The sequence below is a fragment of the Pseudophryne corroboree genome, chromosome 4 (genome assembly GCF_028390025.1).
Source record: "Pseudophryne corroboree isolate aPseCor3 chromosome 4, aPseCor3.hap2, whole genome shotgun sequence".
Lineage (NCBI taxonomy): Eukaryota > Metazoa > Chordata > Amphibia > Anura > Myobatrachidae > Pseudophryne > Pseudophryne corroboree.
In genome coordinates, this window is record NC_086447.1 from 257,586,631 (window position 1) to 257,609,727 (window position 23,097).

The following is a 23,097-nucleotide window of genomic DNA, read 5'->3' on the forward strand; positions in this document are numbered from 1 at the left end:
AAACCCTATGTTTTGTCTTAATTAAATCTTCCCTGTTGTAACCCCTAGATACAAATTTTTCAATCATATTGTCAAGTGAAATGCCAGCTTCTACATCATTACTACAAATCCGCCTAACCCGTAAGAACTGTGAATAAGGTAATCCCATGCGGGTTGGCAGAGGATGATGGCTGGAGGACAGCAGCATAGAATTGCGATCAGTGGGTTTTACAAACAAAGAGGTCTTAAGCCCACCATTATCCTTCTCTATTCTGACGTCTAAGAAGTCAATGACATCAGAATCAATTTTGACAATCCCATACTTCCAATATTTTATTATTTGCCAAAAGTACATAAAGACAGACATAACCCACCAGGTCGACCGATCATATCAGGAATAGGCTCTCTCACATCGAATCTATCACAGTATATAGACTCATACCTTCAGACATACGTAAAAACACAAAAATCATACATAAAGGACACCACTGACATCATCAGAACACTGAGAGACGTCACTTGGGCAGACGACTACTGGATATGTACAAGTGACGTCACCTCACTGTACACAGTAATTAACCAAGAACAGGGAATATCAGCTGTAAAACATTTTCTTTCTTTAAATCAGAATCTAGACCCAAGACAAACAGAATTTATCATAGAATGCATAAGATTCATCTTAGAACACAACTATTTTTGGTTCAACGACACATACTACAGACAGACCAAAGGAACAGCCATGGGGACCAGGTTTGCTCCGAGTTATGCCAATCTATTCATGAGTCACTGGGAGGATACCAACATATGGTGCGGGCATGGCTTTGGGGCAAACCTGGTCCTATGGCGAAGATACATAGACGACGTGATCTTCATCTGGCAGGGCACAGAAGAAAGACTTTTAGAATTTCTCAAATACATCAATGCAAACAATAAGAATTTGGTTTTCACTACAGAACACAGCAAATCGACAGTGAATTTTTTAGATATAACGATTTTCATAGAAAATTCTACTATCCATACAAAAACCTTTCAGAAGAGTGTAGACGTGAATAGCTACATTCTAAACAGTAGTGCACATCACCCGAACTGGCTAAAGAGCATCCCACTAGGCCAGTTTAAACGGATTAGAAAAAACTGTACAAAAATAGAGGATTTCGAAACACAAGCAGAAGAAATGAAATGCCAATTTATAGATAAAGGCTACAAGGAAGATACTCTGGAGAAAGACTTAGAAAAAGCAAAAGAAATAGACAGAAACACCCTCCTAACATACAAGAATAAAGACACAACAAATGAAGCTTTCAAAACAGCCTTCATTACACAATACAGCACAAACAACCGGCAGTTAGAAAAAATCCTATACAAACACTGGCATATTCTACTAGAAGACGACATCTTAGCAGACAAACTCCCATCAAGGCCAAAAGTTATCTACAAAAGAGCACCAGACCTAAAATCAAGATTGTCACATAGTCACCTTAGAAAAGTAGAAAAAATACAGACTACCATGTTAGGACAGAAACTCAATAAAGGTTTTTTTCATTGTGGCACCTGCAACTACTGTAGAACACACAAAGTGAGCACCAAAAGGGTCACCAACTTTATTTCCAACAAAACAGGAGAAGTTTTTGATATACAAGAACACATCTCATGCCACAGCAAAGGGGTGATCTACCTAGCTGAATGCCCGTGCAAACTACAGTATGTAGGGAGAACAACCAGACCCCTTAAAACGAGAATAGCTGAACATGTCAGAAACATCAAACACGGTTTAGAAACACACAATTTGTCACAGCATTTCAAAGAAACACACGACAGCAACTCGACAGGTTTGAAGATACTGGGAATTAAGTTAGTACCACCAAATTGGAGAGGAGGAGACTTTTTGAAAAAAATAAACAAAGAGGAATTAAGATGGATGTACACGCTAAAAACACTGAGACCACAGGGTTTGAACTTAGACAATGAAGTGAGGTCAATAGTGATGAACTGATGAATATTCAGAGCCTATATTCCGTCTAGTTTATTTAATGGCTAGCATGACATCACAAAACGTCAGTATTACATTTCATACCATCATAAATATGTTCCAGTGCACAAACAACATGTAAGAAGATACATCCTGTTATATCATGTGAAGGTCTTCTGCATAACCTCAGCTCATCCACGTATTTCAAAAAACCAGCAATTACGCATAACCACTAAATAACACACAACAATTGGGTATAACTACTGGGAAATAGCTTTTCTCACAATAAGCTGTATCTTCTATTATACCAATAACTATCAAAGGAAGTCAATAAAAACAATGTATTTCATTTATTTTATTCCCGTAGATAAATTGATAATATATATCAACATAAAAATACAAAATGAATTGTGTTAGATTGTATACATACGGCTAAATCAATCATTTCTAAAACAAACGAAGAAAACTTATTATTTGCAGAATCAACATAAGAAGATTATACAAGATGTTTATTTTATTCTATTTTATTTTATTTTGTTATATACATTATTAGTTGTTTTTCTTTGGTTTTGCACACAGCCACAAATAGCAATCATCGTTTTCTTATACAAGCCTGTTTAACTATGTGACAAATCCAAACACACATTGTATCCATTTAGCTTATACAGAGGTAGTATGGACACACCCCTTTTTGGGATGAGACAATCAAGTATGGGTATAAAAAGCCCTCAACTAAGATGGTGAATAAGGACTCCCTGAGGAAGACCCAAACGGGTCGATACGCGTTGGAGAAGGAACTGAGCATTGCATCACCACTCTCCATATCATCTATAGAAAACAACAGTATTTTGAAATATATCTGGACGGAACAAACTGATTCGCAAGAGACACTGTGGAGGAGAAACGGAGCCGCACGGCCGAGAGGACACAGACCTGAGAGCGGAGCACCGATCGTCAGGCTGAGAGAAGACAGAAGAAAGGAGTGGAAGTGTGTGACGGGATCGAGCGCAGGAGAAAAGGTAATACACCCCGTAGGAGGGAAGGTTCATGGCGGACAGTCCCCTTGTGGGTCCAGAAGTCGTCGATACCTTCCCCCCAGAGGCATGACCGCGTCCCTCCGGTTTTGAACACTGGCAGACGTCTGTGTTTGCGGACGTCTCCTGCTGCACAGGACGGAGGAGGTTAGCGGGGAGTCCGGGGATATTTAATTTTACCTTCACCCTGATCACCTCATCCCACCACTGTCCAGATTGGGGTACCCCACAGCGATACTGTGACTAACTGTGGAATTCAACATTCCTGCTAATCCAGAAATATCAATCTATACTGTGATACCGGATAGTAAAAAACGACAATAAGGTGGAAAAGAGGTGGGACGCCACACTCTGCTCACACCAGACATTTTGGGACTTAGACATATTTTTTCTAATTTTTTCATTTCCACTTTATATTTTTCATTTTCTTTTTTTATATTATATATATATATATATTTTTTTTTTTTTTTTATTATCATCATTCTTTGCCCAACTTCATGATTATCACTATCATTTTTTTCATACATTTGGGTAAAAGCAAATTTTGACCCTATATTATTTATATACAAATAAACGTCAGTATTTTTCATACTACATATTATTCCGTGGTTCTTTCACTTATACTGACAATTTATTTTGCAAGTAGGCGCAGTTGTGTAAATCCTGTTTGAATTTTACAAACCAATTTCACTGGACTATCGCTGAGGTTATGAGAATCAATCACTGTATTCAGGCTTTCCTGACTATCCAACCAAAACAACAACATGTCATCTATGTATCTAGAATAATACAATACCTTAGAAGATACATAAGGATTAGCGAAAAAAATGTCATGTTCAACTGCCAGCATATAAGCATTTGCGTACGATGGGGCCACAGAGGACCCCATCGCACAGCTGGCTATACATAGAAGAATGGACAAAAGGCTGCGGAACTCAGGGTCTTATAAAGATGCAATGTATTGTTCAAAGATTTACATCATGCTACATCAATGTTTCGGGGAGTTCAACCCCTTTGTCTTACATCTTGACAAAGGGGTTGAACTCCCTGAAACGTTGCTGTAGCATGATGTCCATTCTCCTGACAACGATGTCACCGAGGGCACCGGGGCACGGATTCCCCTGGGGGAGTGCCGGGCTAAGTGATATAGATATAGATGTATATATAAATATATTAGCAGTGGGCGGCACTCAAAGCTCTCCGCAGGGAATAATACACAGACTATGTCTTATAAAGGTATATGATATATATATATATATATATATATATATGTATATATATAAATATTTGTTACAAGAGACTCAAACTGTGACTGTCACGATCCGAGTATCTGGACGCCATTACCTGCCGTTTAGGTGTCTTCTGAGACTGGCCCAGCGTTCCAAATCCGGATCTCATCTGTGTCAACACTCTGCACATCCCTCCTGTCATTCTGAGACACTACCACAGCGGCGCCATGTTTGAATCCAACATGGCATCTCCCGTCCTCCGCAGCCTCCGCCGCCGTTACTGTGTTATTGCTGCAGGTTCTCAGAATCAAGTATCATGCCTGCCGCGGCCTCTGCTGCCCTCCAAGTGTCTCAGCATATAACAGTCACCTGGCGTCTCCAGTCCTCCGTGGCCGGCGCCGCCATTATCATTATGTTTGCACATTTCATTTCAAACCAGGTTTTCCCTCCGGGTTCCAGCATGGGTGCAGCCATGTTGGATTTGATCACATGCTCCAATTCCTCCAATCCACCATCTCTGGAATTTGCATAATTGCCTAGCCAATGCCTGCATAGCAGCAGGTATAAGTATCCTGTGTCTAGGCCAGATAGATGTCAGTGCTTTGAATGTCATACCTTGTTCCAGTCTCTCTCTCCTGTGGCTTGTTTTTCCAGGTTCCAGTTCCTGTCTCCAGCATCCACAAAGAGACCCGCACCTGCTTTCCATCTTGCAGTGCAGCCTGACTCTACAGCCTTCCGTGGCTGTCCAGTTTCCAGCTATCTACTATCTGCTTCCAAGCAGCCAGCTTTCAACTGATTCCAGCTTCTACCAAACACCGGTGCTGATCCAGCGGATCCTATCTTACCAGCAGTATCCACTACCACCGGTAATCATCTTTCTGCTATTCTGTTTCTACGCTCCCTAGCATCTCACATCATTCACTCTGTGTTTTATCACCTGGCTGGTTCCATCCAGCATCCACTCCGTGACTTTAGTACCTGGCTGATTCCATTCAGCATCCACTCTGCATTTCATCACCTGGCTGATTCCACTCAGCATCCACTCCGTGTCTTACCACCTGGCTGGTTCCATCCAGCTGATACAGCAGCATACTCAAGTTACAGATTCACCTGCTACAACTACTGGCATGTTCCTCGGCTATTTCTACAACTACAACCAGGCCTGGTAAGGTGATTCCATCAAAGGACTTTTACATCTGTTCTAAACCTACCAGTGCTCTGAGAAACCTTCTATGGTTATGTATTCCAGGAACTGTGTTATTTGCCACTGTCTTTGCTAAACTTGAATACTGCTTGTTATCACACGGAGTCTGTTAATAAACTTTTATTTTGAATTTTAAACTGGTTGTCATGGTCACACCTTCGGGTAATCATTCTGCACTTACATGTCCAGGGGTCTGATTAAACCTCCCAGGTTTCATTTCATCTCAGCCCCTACAACTGAGGCTTCCTCTCGTCAGCCTAAACCCTCAGTTGTGACAGTAAGCACTGACCATATGAATCCAGCCGGAGACCAGGATCAAGCGGCTAGACCTATGCAAGAACTGGCAGCCAGACTCGAACATCAGGAGGCTGCACAAGGTCACATCATCCGCTGTCTCCAGGATCTCTCTACTCGGCTGGATGGGATTCAGACGACCCTCCGTGGACCTGGTGCGTCCACCACAGTGACTCCAGCTGTAACCCCACCCACCTTGCCCATTTCCATACCACGTCTTCATCTTCCAACGCCAGCAAAATTTGACGGATCTCCAAGGTTCTGCAGGGGATTTCTCAACCAATGCGAAATCCATTTTGAGCTTCAATCTGGCAACTTCCCCAGTGACCGTACCAAAGTTGCTTATATTATTTCTCTCCTCAGTGGCTCAGACCTTGATTGGGCATCACCGTTATGGGAGAAGTCTGATCCCCTGCTGTCCTCCTATACTGACTTTGTAGCATCATTCAGGTGCATCTTCGACGAGCCGGGCCGGGTTTCCTCTGCTTCATCTGAGATTCTCCGTCTACGCCAGGGATCACGTACTGTGGGACAGTATCTTATACAGTTCAAAATCCTGGCATCTGAACTGGCCTGGAACGACGAGGCCCTGTATGCTGCATTCTGGCATGGCTTGTCAGAACGCATTAAAGATGAGTTAGCTACCAGAGACTTGCCTTCTAAGTTGGATGAGCTAATTTCACTATGCACGAAGGTTGATCTACGGTTCAGAGAGAGAGCAACCGAGCGAGGAAGATCATCCGTTCCTAAATCTTTTGCTCCTCCTCCTCGTCAACCATCTCCATCCAAGGATGAGCTTATGCAAATTGGTCGTTCCCGTCTATCTCCCGCTGAGCGCCGAAGACGCCTCACCGAGTCTCTATGTCTCTACTGTGCAGCTCCGTCGCACACTATCAACGCCTGTCCCAAACGTTCGGGAAACTCCAGATCCTAGCTCGCCAAGGAGAGGGCCGGCTAGGAGTAATGATCTCCTCTCCATCTCCTCATGATTGTAACCTCCCAGTGTCGCTCCAAATTGCTCAACATTACAGGAACGTCATTGCCCTCCTTGATTCCGGAGCAGCTGGGAATTTCATAACCGAAGCTTATGTTAAACGGTGGTCCCTACCCACCGAGAGACTGTCCTCGTCCATCTCTTTGACTGCCGTGGACGGCAGCAAGATTTTTGACGCAGTCATTTCCTTAAGGACTCTTCCAGTTCGTCTGAGAGTGGGAGTTCTTCATTCTGAGTATATTTCTTTTCTAGTGATTCCAAGAGCCACACATCCAGTGGTTTTAGGCCTTCCATGGCTCCGTCTCCACAACCCATCGATTGACTGGACGACTACGCAAATACTGGCATGGGGTCCCTCCTGTGCTGAGACTTGTTTAGCCAAAGTTCTTCCTATTTGTTCTTCCTTCCCCAGGTCATCTGATGTTCCACCTCCTCCATATCAAGACTTCACGGACGTGTTCAGTAAAGCCTCTGCTGATATCCTTCCTCCTCATAGAGAATGGGACTGCCCAATCGACCTCATTCCAGGGAAGGTTCCACCGCGAGGCCGAACTTATCCGTTGTCTCTGCCTGAGACACACTCCATGGAAGAGTACATCAAAGAGAACCTGGCAAAGGGTTTCATCCGACCATCTTCTTCTCCAGCCGGCGCAGGCTTCTTCTTCGTTAAGAAGAAAGACGGTGGTCTGCGTCCGTGTATCGACTACAGAGGTCTGAACGACATTACCGTTAAGAACCGATACCCTTTACCCCTGATTACAGAACTCTTCGATAGAGTTAGTGGTGCAACCATTTTTACAAAGCTGGACTTGAGGGGTGCCTACAATCTCATCCGGATCCGTGAGGGTGACGAGTGGAAGACCGCCTTTAACACCCGTGACGGACATTATGAGTACCTCGTCATGCCCTTCGGATTGAGCAACGCTCCAGCAGTCTTCCAGCACTTCGTGAATGAGATCTTCAGGGACATCTTATACCGCCATGTCGTGGTTTATCTAGATGACATCCTCATCTTTGCTAATAATCTAGAAGATCATTGTTTCTGGGTAAAGGAGGTTCTTTCCCGTCTCCGTGTCAACCACCTCTATTGTAAATTGGAGAAGTGTATGTTTGAAGTTAAAACCATTCCGTTTCTAGGTTACATTGTGTCCGGTTCCGGACTAGAGATGGATCCTGAGAAACTCCAAGCAATACAGAATTGGCCTATACCCTTAACCCTGAAAGGGGTCCAGAGGTTCTTAGGGTTCGCCAATTATTATAGAAAGTTTATACGAGACTTTTCCACCATTGTGGCGCCTATCACTGCATTAACCAAGAAAGGTGCTAATCCGTCCAAGTGGTCCGAAGAAGCTACGCAGGCCTTTCACCTTCTGAAGGAACGGTTCATCTCCGCACCAGTTCTGAAACAGCCCGACACCGACTCTCCTTTTATCTTAGAGGTAAATGCCTCCTCCGTTGGAGTAGGAGCGGTGTTATCCCAGAGGGCCAAAGATGGACATCTACATCCTTGCAGTTTCTTCTCCCGGAAGTTCTCCCCAGCTGAGCGCAACTATGCCATTGGCGATCAGGAGTTACTAGCCATCAAGCTCGCTCTGGAGGAGTGGAGATACCTGTTGGAGGGAGCTTCTCATTCAATCACCATACTTACCGACCACAAAAATCTTTTATACCTCAAAGGCGCACAATGTCTGAACCCTTGTCAGGCCAGATGGGCACTTTTCTTCTCTAGGTTTGACTTTAAACTCCAGTTCTGTCCGGGTTCTCAGAATCGTAAGGCCGATGCCCTTTCCCGCTCATGGGAGCAAGAAAATGAGTCCGAGTCTGCAGACAAGCATCCTATTATTAATCCGTTGGCATTCTCCACGGTAGGGATGGACTCTACGCCCCCGCCAGAGAAAAGTTTTGTTAAGCCAGTTCTAAGGAAGAAGCTCATGCATTGGGCCCACGCTTCCCGCTTTGCTGGACATACAGGCATTCAGAAAACCATGGAGTTTATCTCTAGGTCCTACTGGTGGCCAACTCTGAAGAAGGACGTTATGGAATTTATTGCCTCCTGCCCAAAGTGTGCCCAACACAAAGTCTCCCGCCAGTCGCCTGCGGGGCAACTGGTTCCATTAGCTGTTCCCCGTCGACCATGGACCCATTTGTCGATGGACTTTGTTACCGATCTACCTATCTGCAACAAGTTTAATACCATCTGGGTGGTAGTTGACCGGTTCACCAAGATGGCACATTTCATCCCTCTCACCGGTCTTCCGTCAGCTTCCAAGTTGGCTCAAGTGTTTATACAAGAGATCTTCCGACTTCACGGTCTTCCTGAAGAGATTATCTCGGATCATGAAGTACAATTTGTAGCCAAATTTTGGCAAAGTTTGTGTCAAGCCCTCCAAGTCAAGTTAAAGTTTTCCACAGCTTACCATCCTCAGACCAATGGTCAAACCGAGAGGGTGAATCAGGACTTGGAGGCCTTCCTCCGTATATATGTGTCTTCCTCTCAAGATGACTGGGTTCAACTCCTTCCTTGGGCCGAGTTCAGCCATAACAATCAATACCATTCCTCATCTCCTTCGACACCATTCTCCATTAATTATGGATTCCACCCTAAAGTCCCAGAATTTCAACCGCTTCCCGCAACTTCTGTTCCAGCAGTGGATGTCACCTTGCGTCAGTTTTCAAATAACTGGAAGAACGTCCACGCAGCCCTGCTTAAAGCCTCATCCAGGTATAAGAAGTTTGCCGATAGGAAGCGTAGAGCGGTTCCTGCTCTCAAGGTGGGTGATCGTGTGTGGTTGTCCACGAAGAATTTGAGGTTGAGAGTTCCCAGCATGAAATTTGCACCTCGCTACCTCGGTCCCTTCGAGATTGAACAAGTCATCAATCCTGTTGCCTACAGATTACAGTTACCACCCTTCTTGAAAATACCCAGGACATTTCATGTTTCCTTGTTGAAACCGCTGATCCTGAATCGGTTTCATTCCGCACTTCCTCCAGCTCCCAAAGTTCAGACTCAACGGGGAGTCGAGTACGAGGTGGCCAAGATTTTGGACTCACGTTTCCGTTACGGTCAGTTACAGTTTCTCATTGACTGGAAGGGCTATGGTCCTGAAGAACGCTCTTGGACCAATGCCTCAGACGTCCATGCTCCTGCCTTGGTCCGAAATTTCCACTCAAAGTTTCCTTTAAAGCCTAAGAAGTGTCCTGGGGCCACTCCTAAAGGGGGGGGGGTGCTGTCACGATCCGGGTATCTGGACGCCATTACCTGCCGTTTAGGTGTCTTCTGAGACTGGCCCAGCATTCCAAATCCGGATCTCATCTGTGTCAACACTCTGCACATCCCTCCTGTCATTCTGAGACACTACCACAGCGGCGCCATGTTTGAATCCAACATGGCATCTCCCGTCCTCCGCGGCCTCCGCCGCCATTACTGTGTTATTGCTGCAGGTTCTCAGAATCAAGTATCATGCCTGCCGCGGCCTCTGCTGCCCTCCAAGTGTCTCAGCATATAACAGTCATCTGGCGTCTCCTGTCCTCCGTGGCCGGCGCCGCCATTATCATTATGTTTGCACATTTCATTTCAAACCAGGTTTTCCCTCCAGGTTCCAGCATGGGCGCAGCCATGTTGGATTTGATCACATGCTCCAATTCCTCCAATCCACCATCTCTGGAATCTGCATAATTGCCTAGCCAATACCTGCATAGCAGCAGGTATAAGTATCCTGTGTCTAGGCCAGATAGATGTCAGTGCTTTGAATGTCATACCTTGTTCCAGTCTCTCTCTCCTGTGGCTTGTTTTTCCAGGTTCCAGTTCCTGTCTCCAGCATCCACAAAGAGACCCGCACCTGCTTTCCATCTTGCAGTACAGCCTGACTCTACAGCCTTCCGTGGCTGTCCAGTTTCCAGCTATCTACTATCTGCTTCCAAGCAGACAGCTTTCAACTGATTCCAGCTTCTACCAAACACCGGTGCTGATCCAGCGGATCCTATCTTACCAGCAGTATCCACTACCACCGGTAATCATCTTTCTGCTATTCTGTTTCTACGCTCCCTAGCATCTCACATCATTCACTCTGTGTTTTATCACCTGGCTGGTTCCATCCAGCATCCACTCCGTGACTTTAGTACCTGGCTGATTCCATTCAGCATCCACTCTGCATTTCATCACCTGGCTGATTCCACTCAGCATCCACTCCGTGTCTTACCACCTGGCTGGTTCCATCCAGCTGATACAGCAGCATACTCAAGTTACAGATTCACCTGCTACAACTACTGGCATGTTCCTCGGCTATTTCTACAACTACAACCAGGCCTGGTAAGGTGATTCCATCAAAGGACTTTTACATCTGTTCTTAACCTACCAGTGCTCTGAGAAACCTTCTATGGTTATGTATTCCAGGAACTGTGTTATTTGCCACTGTCTTTGCTAAACTTGAATACTGCTTGTTATCACACGGAGTCTGTTAATAAACTTTTATTTTGAATTTTAAACTGGTTGTCATGGTCACACCTTCGGGTAATCATTCTGCACTTACATGTCCAGGGGTCTGATTAAACCTCCCAGGTTTAATTTCATCTCAGCCCCTACAACTGAGGCTTCCTCTCGTCAGCCTAAACCCTCAGTTGTGACAGTGACACATCAATGAGGCAATACCATCACATTGAGACGCGAGACACCATTTAACTACAGCATTTATTGAGACATTGAGTGATGGCATAATACACAGCCTATTTTAATTACACTTTTGTAACTTTTTCCCCACTATTTACTTTTAAACCTATTTTCGCTATTTTAATATACTGTTTACCCTGTGCGCCACATTAAACATTTCACTTTCTTCTCCCAATTTTTTTCAATTAATAAATTGAAAGGGCTAATAATTCATTTTGGGTTCTCTGTATTAAATATACAGCTAATAATTTCATGGCAAGGCTATTTAGGAAGAAAGAGCCACATAGGGAGTGGGGCATGGCCTGGATGGCATTGTCTACAGACACATATAGAACTTTTTGTCACTTTAGTTATCACCAAACACTGAGGTTTCCTCTCCTAACTTTGCTGGACATGACATTTCTCCAGTTCGGGTGAGAGAGAAGCCGAATCCCGTCTTTCTTCTATCAATGCCCAAAAAGCACAGGAACTACCCATAGCTTGGGGCCAGCTGTTCCCTGTTGGGCTACAATGATACTCCTGCTGATCCCTACCTAACTTCCCAGGTGATCTTCGTCTTTCACAGTGGAATACTTTGTCCTACATCACCCATCAGCAAGAAACCCCAGCCCACTGCCTGGTGATATCTATTTTGGAATTCTACCTACGGATTCATGCCCACTCAGATGTTGGCAGATGGCTCCTCTCGGCTCCTTCTCGGGTCCAAACACCTTGTAATCAAACGTCAGTGACCAGCGAAATAAGAGTGAGCATAGGGGTTCATATATTGCTGCTCTGGGCTCGCTTGGCAATGCCATAGGTGCAATTACCGTTAGCAGGCTACAGACAAATTTAAATGCCTTCAGTGCATATCGAAAAGTGATACAGGGATTTTTTCTGCCTTTTTCATTTAGCCATCTTATCTCCGTACATGTAGGACCCCATGACCTGCTGCTATGAATGCTGTGTAGTACTTCCCACAGAGAAGCCTTACCGGCTGTTCAACATTTTGGACCTCCTTGCAATGCTGAGGACAGGGTTCTGTCAGTGTTTCCATAAACTCAGCTAAGAGACAGCTGCCATCAAATTACACAGAGAGAACATCCTTGAGTCTCACAGAGTGTTCTAGCCTCCCTATTATTACTGACTGAAGACACAGGTACTCTGCCTCCGTAAATATAACACTCCCAGCTGCTAGAATGATTTGAACTTGTTTCTAACCTTCACCACTTGACCTATGATTGTGGTACTGCATCCAATGCCAGATCAAGGGGCATACTGTACCCCGGGCCCCCCTCTGTCAAGGGGCCACCCAGCCAGAGGACACTGACATAACTACATCTCCCTCTTGTGCAGCAGCAGAAACAGGCCGCCCAAATGTGAGCAGGACAGTATGCAATGCAGGCTTAGACACAGGAGTATCAGGTTTCAAGAGATACCAACAGAGTTTTCTGACCACAGGAGAGATAGCAGAGGGGAGAGAGCTGTAAGTGACCCAGGGATCCCAGCTTCCCCTCACACCTGGGTGTCAGGGTCCTGTGTAACCTGTTATCTAATGAGATCGTTCATGTCTAAATAGAGACACACAGAGCATCCTCCTGAGTCCTGTCCCAGTGTGTTTGTAGTACAGATGCTGCTGCTATTGCAGTTTTGGAAGATAAGTTATAGATATTTTTCTGTGTGTATTTTAAGCTTAAGTTGTCTTTGTTCCCCTACAGAAAAACAGTATAAAATTGTTGTCTCTCTATTAGGTGGAGATATAAACAGTACCCAGGCATTATTAAACTATTAGTTTCAATCTAATATACACCATTGGTTAATATTTAATATACACAATCCATACATCCCAACATGACCCATTCCAGGAGGGAAAAAATGCTCTCTACCTGGACTTCCCTCTTAATTTATAATTGTAATCATTTTTGTTGAAATACCTCTTTTATCAATGAAATAGTTCAACACATGTGATGCCAATCAAATATTTAAAGGGACGTCCAGGTAGAGAGCATTTTGCCCCTACTGGAATGGGTCATGTTGAGAGGTATGCACAATCTAATTTACACCCTCTCCCTCTACCAGGGTTTCCATGTCCTAAGTGCCACAGGCCCCCGCAAGGCTTAATCTGGTCGTGAGTCTATCACACTCCCATAATATACCCATGAGATAACCTTCTTATGCAGTCACTTTAGAACACCTTCCAGTCACCACCTAGGCCTACCAGCGCTTTAGGGGTTCTCAGGACTTTTTGAGCATGTGTAGTATCAAATAATCGCTCAGTTTGACAGACATTGGCACTGCATTCACCTCTGAACCAGAGCCTTCAGAGTTAAATTATCTTTGGAACAGTGTCCGCAAGTTATCATAATTCTGCCTGTATTAGTTTGCTATGAAAGAAAGGTTTTACAGCTTCATGGGAATCTCCTAATACAGATTTTTAGTGCACTTAAATGAAAAACTTTTTTAAGATCTTTGCCCTTCTACCATCATAAAAACAAACAAAAAAAACTTCAGATGATTACCTGGATTTTAAGGCAACGGAACTTCAAATATCATAGGTGCTTTTAATCACAACAGCACAACTACAACTACTGACTGGTGCTACCACTCATTGGTTAGAACAGTCGAGCCTGGCCAGGAGGTTATGGAAAAACTTCTAATCATCCCAGAACCCTCCTTATAAACACTGCAATGCAGTTCTCCAAAATCCCCAGCGCTCTAAGACACTTGTCCTAGAATGGACACTGGTGAGACAATGCACCTCCCACGATCACAAACCACAAGGACAGTTGAGAGATGTATTTCCATGAATTACTTACAACATCAACCAAACTTTGACTCCCTAAAGTGACAGTTTGCTCTTTGTTCACACTCATTTATTTTAAGCAACTATTGGGACTTTATTTTATTCATCTTATCGCCTTTTTCTGGTTGCAATCCTTTTAGACCTAATCCCTAGCAATTAAGACTATCCACCCCTCAGATTACCCATAGCCTTTCTTGTCAAGTTAATTTAGACATTTTGAGAGTCTTTGGGGGAAATCCAATTAAGAGCGGGAAATTTAAAAGACCCCACATGGTTTTTCTATTCAATTAGAGGAGATTAAAATCAGACGCTGTGATTTCTATAGTATATTTTTATTTAGGAAAAATGATTGTGACTTGCTCTGGCCCCCCCTACCGCATACTCCCTAAGGACTAACTAAGCAATTGGAAGTTTCCAATTATCTATTTTAGTTAATAATTACTAACATTCTGAAGAGGTGTCTTCTCCTCCAGCATCTGGATCCGGACTCCTGCAGCAGCAGTAAGTGCAATGTTTTGTGAGTGTGTGTAAGTGTAGGTGTGTGTGCAATGTGCATGAGTGAGTGTCTGACCCCTGGTGTGTGTGTGACCCTCCTACTTGTGTGTAACCACCGCCCTCCGGCAGCCATGGTTTGCTGTAACATATACTGTACTTCCACAATTGTACACAAAAAACAAAGCACTTTTTTGAAACACTTAAATTCAACATTTAAATTAAAGCATCTTCAAATCACTTATTTACATTTTATTGCCTGAACTCAAAGTTATTTAAAAGGGAAAATGAAAATGTTTTGCACTCCCCGATCTTCAGTCTAAAGTGATGGAAGATCACTGGGTGCAATTCAAAAACTTTTTTTGTTTAGTGCGCTGATCACGCACAGATAGGCTGGGTTTAGCCACTTAAAATGGTTAAACCCAACCAAAGTACTGGGCATGATGCAAAAAGTGCTGTTTGGGTGCCAAAACGGGTCACTTTTCACTAATTGCTGCTTGCCAGCACGGGGGCTGCGATACAGTCGAGCACAAATTGCTTCTAGCTTTCTAGCCAAAATGAGACCATTTATCTAGTGCTGATATGAAACAAAGCATAATTAAACACCAACAAATAACCTCCTCCAATCTGTACCAGCACCTGATAAACTCAATAAAACAATAGGTAGAGGCTCATAGTGCAGCATGTTGCAATGTCAAACAAATTAAACAAACTAGTTTCATGCATTACAGATTAAACACAGTGAATGCTTATCAGAATAAACCTGTAATTGAAGTATAGATAATTAATTCCATATTAGAGTCACATATTGATCAATCTGCAAAAAATAAAAGACGTACTCTGTTGCAATACTGAGTAAACAATATATACTGGAGAACTAACTGATTGAAATATGCTGACAAAATGAACATAACCAAATATTTATCTGCAATACAGGTTCTACTGAAACAGACCTGGGTACGGTACCGCCACCACTTACCAATTTTGTCCCACTTCTAATACAGCTCAGTATCACACCCAATTAATATTAGGCAATTACTATAAAAAATAACTTTTAATGCAAAATAATTAAGTAATGCAACCTTATTGAAAAGCATTTTTCAGGTCTTGTGTTGAAATGTGTGTCCCCTTTAACTGGACACCCTTTCATAGTGTCTTACCTCTGTCTTGCATGATTTTATCCCTGCAAATAGCTTTTGCGCTTATCCAAGTTATGTTTTTTTCTAGTTTGCGACATGTTCTGCCATTATAATAATGCTGCCACCCAACTGTAGATATGATTCATTTGATAAAACTGAATACATTTGACTTATTCTTTTTTAAACATTTTTTCCCCAAAATCTTTACACCAAACTAATTATACAGTAAGTCTTCATGTGTGTGGGGAGGTCATCAGATAAGCATCTGTTCCATTATTGGGTTCTCCTGCACAGTCGGTCATTTGAACTTCCTCTGCCATCACCTGAATGACGGCACTTGAGTCAGTAGATGCAGGTTTTGCATTTATAGATTTCTTGGGCGTACATATTAAAAGTAACCATGCTTTGTAACCATGGCCTATAAATACATACAACAAGGGGTCCAAGCAGGTGTTCAGCACGGCCAAACACAGGGTTGCAACAACGGTCTTCTGCAGAATATCATGTAAGCTGCATATATCTGGGTGATGAATTAAATAGTGTAAATGGATAGTCCTCTGAATGTGGTATGGCAAAAAACAAAGACAGCAAACTAAAAGAACCAAGACAATCATAGTAACTTGTTTCCTAATACTTTTCTTCTCCATAGGCATAAGTACTATGTGTCTGATAAGTAGCCCATTGCATACAGCAATCATCAGTATTGGGAGCACAAATCCAACAACCAAAGCATAATAGTTCATGTACATTACTCTTTTCCAAGCTGACATTACAGTGGGCTCAAAGCACTTTATAACATCATCCCGGATGCTGGTGCCAGACAGTAGGAAGGGCGACGTGCTGGCACCTGTAAAAACCCAGACACATGCACAAACTTTAATAACTGTCTGCACATTAATCATTCCAGGGTGTACCACTGACATATACCGGAACACACTCAGAAAAGCCAAGAAGAAGATGCTGGAATACATGCTGAAATAGAAAGAGAATGTGGTGATGCGGCACAGGAAGTCTCCAAATATCCAAGTTCCTGCCTTCTGATAGTAGGTTATCCTCAGGGGCAGAAAAAATATGAAGAGAAGATCGGCAATTGCAAGATTCAGCAAGCATATGGTAGAAATGCCTTTCTTTTTTCTGATCTTGCAGAAAACATATACGGCTGCCCCATTAAAAAGCAACCCGTTGAGAAAAACAATGATGTAGATGGACGTGTAAACCAGGTACTTGTAATCATCATCTGTTGGGCAAGTTTGATTTTGACTGTTGATCGGTCGTTCACTGTTCATCTAGTAAGGTGAAAACAACATGTGTTATGTTATGTTTACATATTAATGGCATAGCATAGGAATGGTTAACCTGTATTATCAAAATATAAACCAACATAACATAAAACAATGGCGTTGTATAAGATATATGGCAATTACATTGTACTGTATAGTATTACATTGTCCTGTATAGTAGGCTTGTAATAATATTCCTTCAATCAGGGACACCTATGATTTACACAGTGTATGGCTAAATCATGGCTGTATTTCACCTGGTTTAAACAGCCACAGAACCTGTGTAAATCCCAGATGTCACAGATTACAGGGATATTATGGCAAGCTAATGCATATGAAAGATAAAGAGACACAAACTTAGTGGATTTGTAATAAAATATTGCTTAAATGTGTTAGCATGTATTCCATGACTGGTAATGTCAGCCAGTGTACATCTTGATCTCTAGAAGGACTAGAACTGGAACCCCAGAATTTAGATCTGAATGTGCAGCTGGCAACACTAAAGCCCACTGACTACATGGAAGTCAGCAAGCACTGGTGTAGGCCAGTGTAGAATGGGTAGAGACACGGGAGAACACTACAGTGAGGTACATATATAGGGACATAGGGAAGTAGTTCTAATCTGACATACCATAATAATTCTGCCAAATTGGTTAATATTAGGGAATATCTATTCAGATGCAGCATTGTTATAGCAGGTTGAAATTATTAAAGGAAGATGACTAGTCCAAACAAATATTTCAGGGAATTCGTTAAATTTAAAGTCATCTAAGGTGGTATCATTTATTATTATTATTATTATCATCATTATTATTATTATTATTATTATTATTCCCAACAACATATATTTATATATCACCAGCATACCCAGCAACTCTGTTCAATTGGGAACAAATGCAGTTGTAAAACAACATTTGATGTTACAGTACCTATTTAAATAAGTCCAAAACTGTAGTCAATACCCTGAAAACAGCAGATATTGTAGATTTTACCATTTACCAATCTCTGAATAGCTTAGTAATTTGGGGCTTGGACCTGTTAGCTCACTGTAGACTAAGTGCCGCCCATTGGAGACTTCAGTCCCTTATATTTCAGCAAGCCCATGAACAGCCACTGGCCTCCTATGTGCAGTAGCTCAGCCAGGTCTTTTTAGAATTTGTCTCTTTTTGGAGACTGTGTCTACTTGTTGATAAATACACTCTAAAAACCATGACTAATTGCTGCAATACGCAGTGATGAAGAATCATCATTTTCAGGGCTTTAATGTGAAATTTCAGAAATAGGCCCCTAAGACACGAATAAAGTAGTAAAAGTATCCTGCTCTCAAGCTTGCAATCTATAGAACAGGAGTTTCAAACAGGAGGTTAACATATTGGTTAGTAGGGCTATGTGATCCAGTCACACAGCAATGTTTATTTGGCAGTCGGAAGGTTTTTGAGTATGGAATACGTGTAAGTTTTGTGCAAGCTCTGTAGAAGTATTGTAATTAAGTAGGAGTTTATGAAGCATGCTTGGATATTTGATAAGTATAATCTGCATAAAGAGGTCAAATTTATGTGAATGCTTACAGGCTTGGAAGCTAGGGGATAGTCTTGTGTGATTCTTTATAATCTGTTTTCATCTTCAGTTTTAGCTAACCTGATTAATTCTTTTACAGATTTTTCTTAATTTATTTTATTTCCATAGCGAAGTTTCAGTCCTTTCTAGTTTTTTAATAATTTTGATTTTTACTTTATCTTGCCTGTTTCCTCATTACCTCCTATATGTATTTTTTTTACACATATTTATTTAAAAGGTCCTATTTAGGTTTGTTAGCAAAGCAAAAAAGCACACAACTGGGCAAAACCATGTTGCACTGCAGGTGGGGCAGATGTAACATATGCAGAGAGAGTGAGATTTGGGTGTGGTGTGGTGTGTTCAAACTGAAATCTAAATTGCAGTGTAGAAATGAAGCAGACAGTATTTACCCTGCACAGAAACAATATAACCCACCCAAATCTAAATCTCTCTGCACATGTTACATCTGCCCTACCTGCAGTGTAACATGGTTTGGCCCAGTTGTGTGCTTTTTTGCTTTGCTAACAAACCTGAATCAGGCCTAAAGTTTTACAGTACACAAAATAAGACACAAATTCACATGTAAGAGCAAGTACTACCTCAATAGCATAAGGAATAGAATACTTAGAAATATGAATTAACAATTTTTGGATGAAGGTAAACTGTAATGGATATAGGGGGGTAGGAAATCATTCAATATCGAGGCACAAAGCGGAGAAGGTAAAAGATAACACTTCAAATTACAAAATAAAACATAAGAAAAAAATTGAAAACAGGGAGGGGAAGCTAGGTAGCGAGGGAGGAGGAGGGAGACAGGGAGGGATGAGAGGGGCAGTAGTAAGAGGGCGAGGCCTAATCTGAGTCCACTGTATGGACTATATTATAGACTGTCACTAAAGGAAATAGGTAAAAAATAGATAATAGTTAAAATTCCTCAAGATCGACAATGGTAAAGGGAGGACCTGAAGGAATCGCTCCATGGGATGTAGAGTTATTATATATAAACCATTCACACCAAACATGAGTAATGTATGGGAGGTATTTTGTTAATAAGCAGATATTTTTTCCATTGATGCCACGTGCCAAATTTTATTCATGAGTTGCTGACAGGAAGGAGGGTCAATGCACTACTACAGTCTAGCAATGAAACACCGAGCTGCATTCAAAATATCTAAAGAAACCTTATCAGCATGTTTATTGAAGCCCTCTAGTGGGCAGCCAAGGAGAAAAGACCAGGGTGACTTATTCAGTGGTATCTTAAGAACTTCTTATACAGATGGGCAACCTCATCCCAGTATTGGACTATCTTTGGCCATGACCACCAGATATGTAAAAAAATACCCACCTCGCCACATCCCTTCCAACAATGGTCTGAAGCGGAGATGTACATTGTTCAGAGATGGGTGGGTACCAGGTTCAACATTTAGTAGATCTTCAATACTTTATTATTGAACTACCTTAGGCTTTGTTTATTCCATATACAGTAATTAGTTGCCATATGGTATGCACTTGCAACATTAGTAAAACATATTTTGTAAAAATTGCCCATCTGTCCTATTATTTGCAGAACATTTGGCCATCCTTCAAGCTTCAGTACATTACTGAGCTCATCATATTATATCTTTCTTGCAAACTGTGCTATTGAAACTGACAATTAACTATAGTATAGAGGGAGCCCATTTACTCTACTTGGCTGTCCATTTCATTTGTCATAATTTGATTTCAGAACAGTTCTTTATGCTAGGTAGCTTATATCAAACACCAGTAAATATTTTACTGGTGTTCTATCCTCTTATTGTCCAGTTCTTAAACAGAGATATTTTACATATAAAAAGATCTCTATCCTTTCGTATCTTTGCTAGGCTTGCCAGGCTTACTGTATTCTTATTGTAAAAAATGTGGTTCCTGTATAGTGCAGGAGATAAAAAGGAAAAAAGAAAGACTATGGGGTATATTTACTAAGGTCCCGATTTTGACCGAGATGCCGTTTTTTCTTCAAAGTGTCATCTCGGTAATTTACTAAGCAAAAATCACGGCAGTGATGAGGGCATTCGTAATATTTTGGAAGTCCTAGGAAAAAATCACGAATCAATACACCATCGGTCAAATACGCCTGCAATTTGGTAGAAATCGGTCATTTACTAAAAAGTGCAAAACACAAACACTGCCGACAATAGCCAAACACTGCCGTGCTAAAATACAAATCGTGAAAAAGTGCTAAAAAAAAACAGACCTGCTTTTTTTATCCCGTGTTTGGATAGGCATGCACGGATCCATGAGATCCGTGCATGTTTTTCAGTGGGAAGGGGTGGGAAATGTTATAATTTTTCAAAAAAGAATTGCGTGGGGTCCTCGGGCTCTTTGAGCCGGCCCTGGTTGCAAAAATATGGGGAAAAAATTGACAGGGGTTCCCCCATATTTAAGCAACCAGCACCGGGCTCTGCGCCTGGTCCTGGTTCCAAAAATACGGGGGACAAAAAGCGTAGGGGTCCCCCGTATTTTTGAAACCAGCACCGGGCTCCACTAGCTGGACAGATAATGCCACAGCCGGGGGTCACTTTTATACAGTGCCTTGCGGCCGTGGCATCAAATATCCAACTAGTCACCCCTGGCCGGGGTACCCTGGGGGAGTGGGGACCCCTTCAATCAAGGGGTCCCCCCCCAGCCACCCAAGGGCCAGGGGTGAAGCCCGAGACTGTCCCCCCCATCCAATGGGCTGCGGATGGGGTGTTGATAGTCTTTGTTGAAAGTAATGAACATTGTTTTTAGTAGCAGTACTACAAGTCCCAGCAAGCCTCCCCCGCAAGCTGGTACTTGGAGAACCACAAGTACCAGCATGCGGCGGAAAACCGGGTCCGCTGGTACCTGTAGTACTACTACTAAAAAAATACCCCAATAAAGACATTACACACACACCTTGAAAGTATAACTTTAATGCATACATACACACCACCATATACACATACTTACCTTATGTTCACACGAGGGTCGGTCCTCTTCTCCAGTAGAATCCATGGTGTACCTGTAGAAAAAAATCCTACTCACCAAATCCAGTGTAGAGGGCTCCTCGGATAATCCATTTGTAATCCACGTACTTGTAAAAATAAAAAAAACGGGACACCCGACCACGAACTGAAAGGGGACCCATGTTTTCACATGGGACCCCTTTCCCCGAATGCCAGAAACCCCCTCTGACTGATGTCTAAGTGGGTTTCTTCAGCCAATCAGGGAGCGCCACGTTGTGGCACCCTCCTGATCGGCTGTGTGCTCCTGTACTGTCTGACAGGCGGCACACGGCAGTGTTACAATGTAGCGCCTATGCGCTCCATTGTAACCAATGGTGGGAACTTTGAGGTCAGCGGTTGACCGAAAGTGACCTCACCGCTGACCACAAAGTTCCCACCATTGGTTACAATGGAGCGCATAGGCGCTACATTGTAACACTGCCGTGTGCCGCCTGTCAGACAGTACAGGAGCACACAGCCGATCAGGAGGGTGCCACAACGTGGCGCTCCCTGATTGGCTGAAGAAACCCACTTAGACATCAGTCAGAGGGGGTTTCTGGCATTCGGGGAAAGGGGTCCCATGTGAAAACATGGGTCCCCTTTCAGTTCGTGGTCGGGTGTCCCGTTTTTTTATTTTTACAAGTACGTGGATTACAAATGGATTATCCGAGGAGCCCTCTAAACTGGATTTGGTGAGTAGGATTTTTTCTACAGGTACACCATGGATACTACTGGAGAAGAGGACCGACCCTCGTGTGAACATAAGGTAAGTATGTGTATATGGTGGTGTGTTTGTATGCATTAAAGTTATACTTTCAAGGTGTGTGTGTAATGTCTTTATTGGGGTATTTTTTTAGTAGTAGTACTACAGGTACCAGCGGACCCGGTTTTCTGCCGCATGCTGGTACTTGTGGTTCTCCAAGTACCAGCTTGCGGGGGAGGCTTGCTGGGACTTGTAGTACTGCTACTAAAAACAATATTCATTACTTTCAACAAAGGCTATCAGCCCCCCATCCGCAGCCCATTGGATGGGGGGGACAGCCTCGGGCTTCACCCCTGGCCCTTGGGTGGCTGGGGGGGGGACGCCCCTTGATTGAAGGGGTCCCCCGGCCAGGGGTGACTAGTTGGATATTTGATGCCACGGCCGCAAGGCACTGTATAAAAGTGACCCCCGGCTGTGGCATTATCTGTCCAGCTAGTGGAGCCCGGTGCTGGTTTCAAAAATACGGGGGACCCCTACGCTTTTTGTCCCCCGTATTTTTGGAACCAGGACCAGGCGCAGAGCCCGGTGCTGGTTGCTTAAATATGGGGGAACCCCTGTCAATTTTTTCCCCATATTTTTGCAACCAGGGCCGGCTCAAAGAGCCCGAGGCTGGTTTGGCTTAGGAGGGGGGACCCCACGCAATTTTTTTTTTAAGTTTAAACATTTTTTATTTTTTTTACAAGGTGCACAATGAAGCCCTGCATGGATCT

General features: G+C 43.0%; 1 protein-coding gene across 1 annotated transcript in view; it reads right to left on the reverse strand.

Annotated features, from left to right (window-relative positions):
• Positions 1-13,377: 13,377 nt before the first annotated feature.
• Positions 13,378-23,097, reverse strand: part of LOC134911318 (cysteinyl leukotriene receptor 2-like) — a 33,127-nt gene continuing 23,407 nt past the window's right edge. Inside the window, exon 3 of the mRNA XM_063919580.1 lies at positions 13,378-17,068. Coding sequence (XP_063775650.1) covers positions 16,016-17,068 — 1,053 coding nt within the window. The 3' untranslated portion in view covers positions 13,378-16,015. The remainder of the gene's footprint in view (positions 17,069-23,097) is intronic.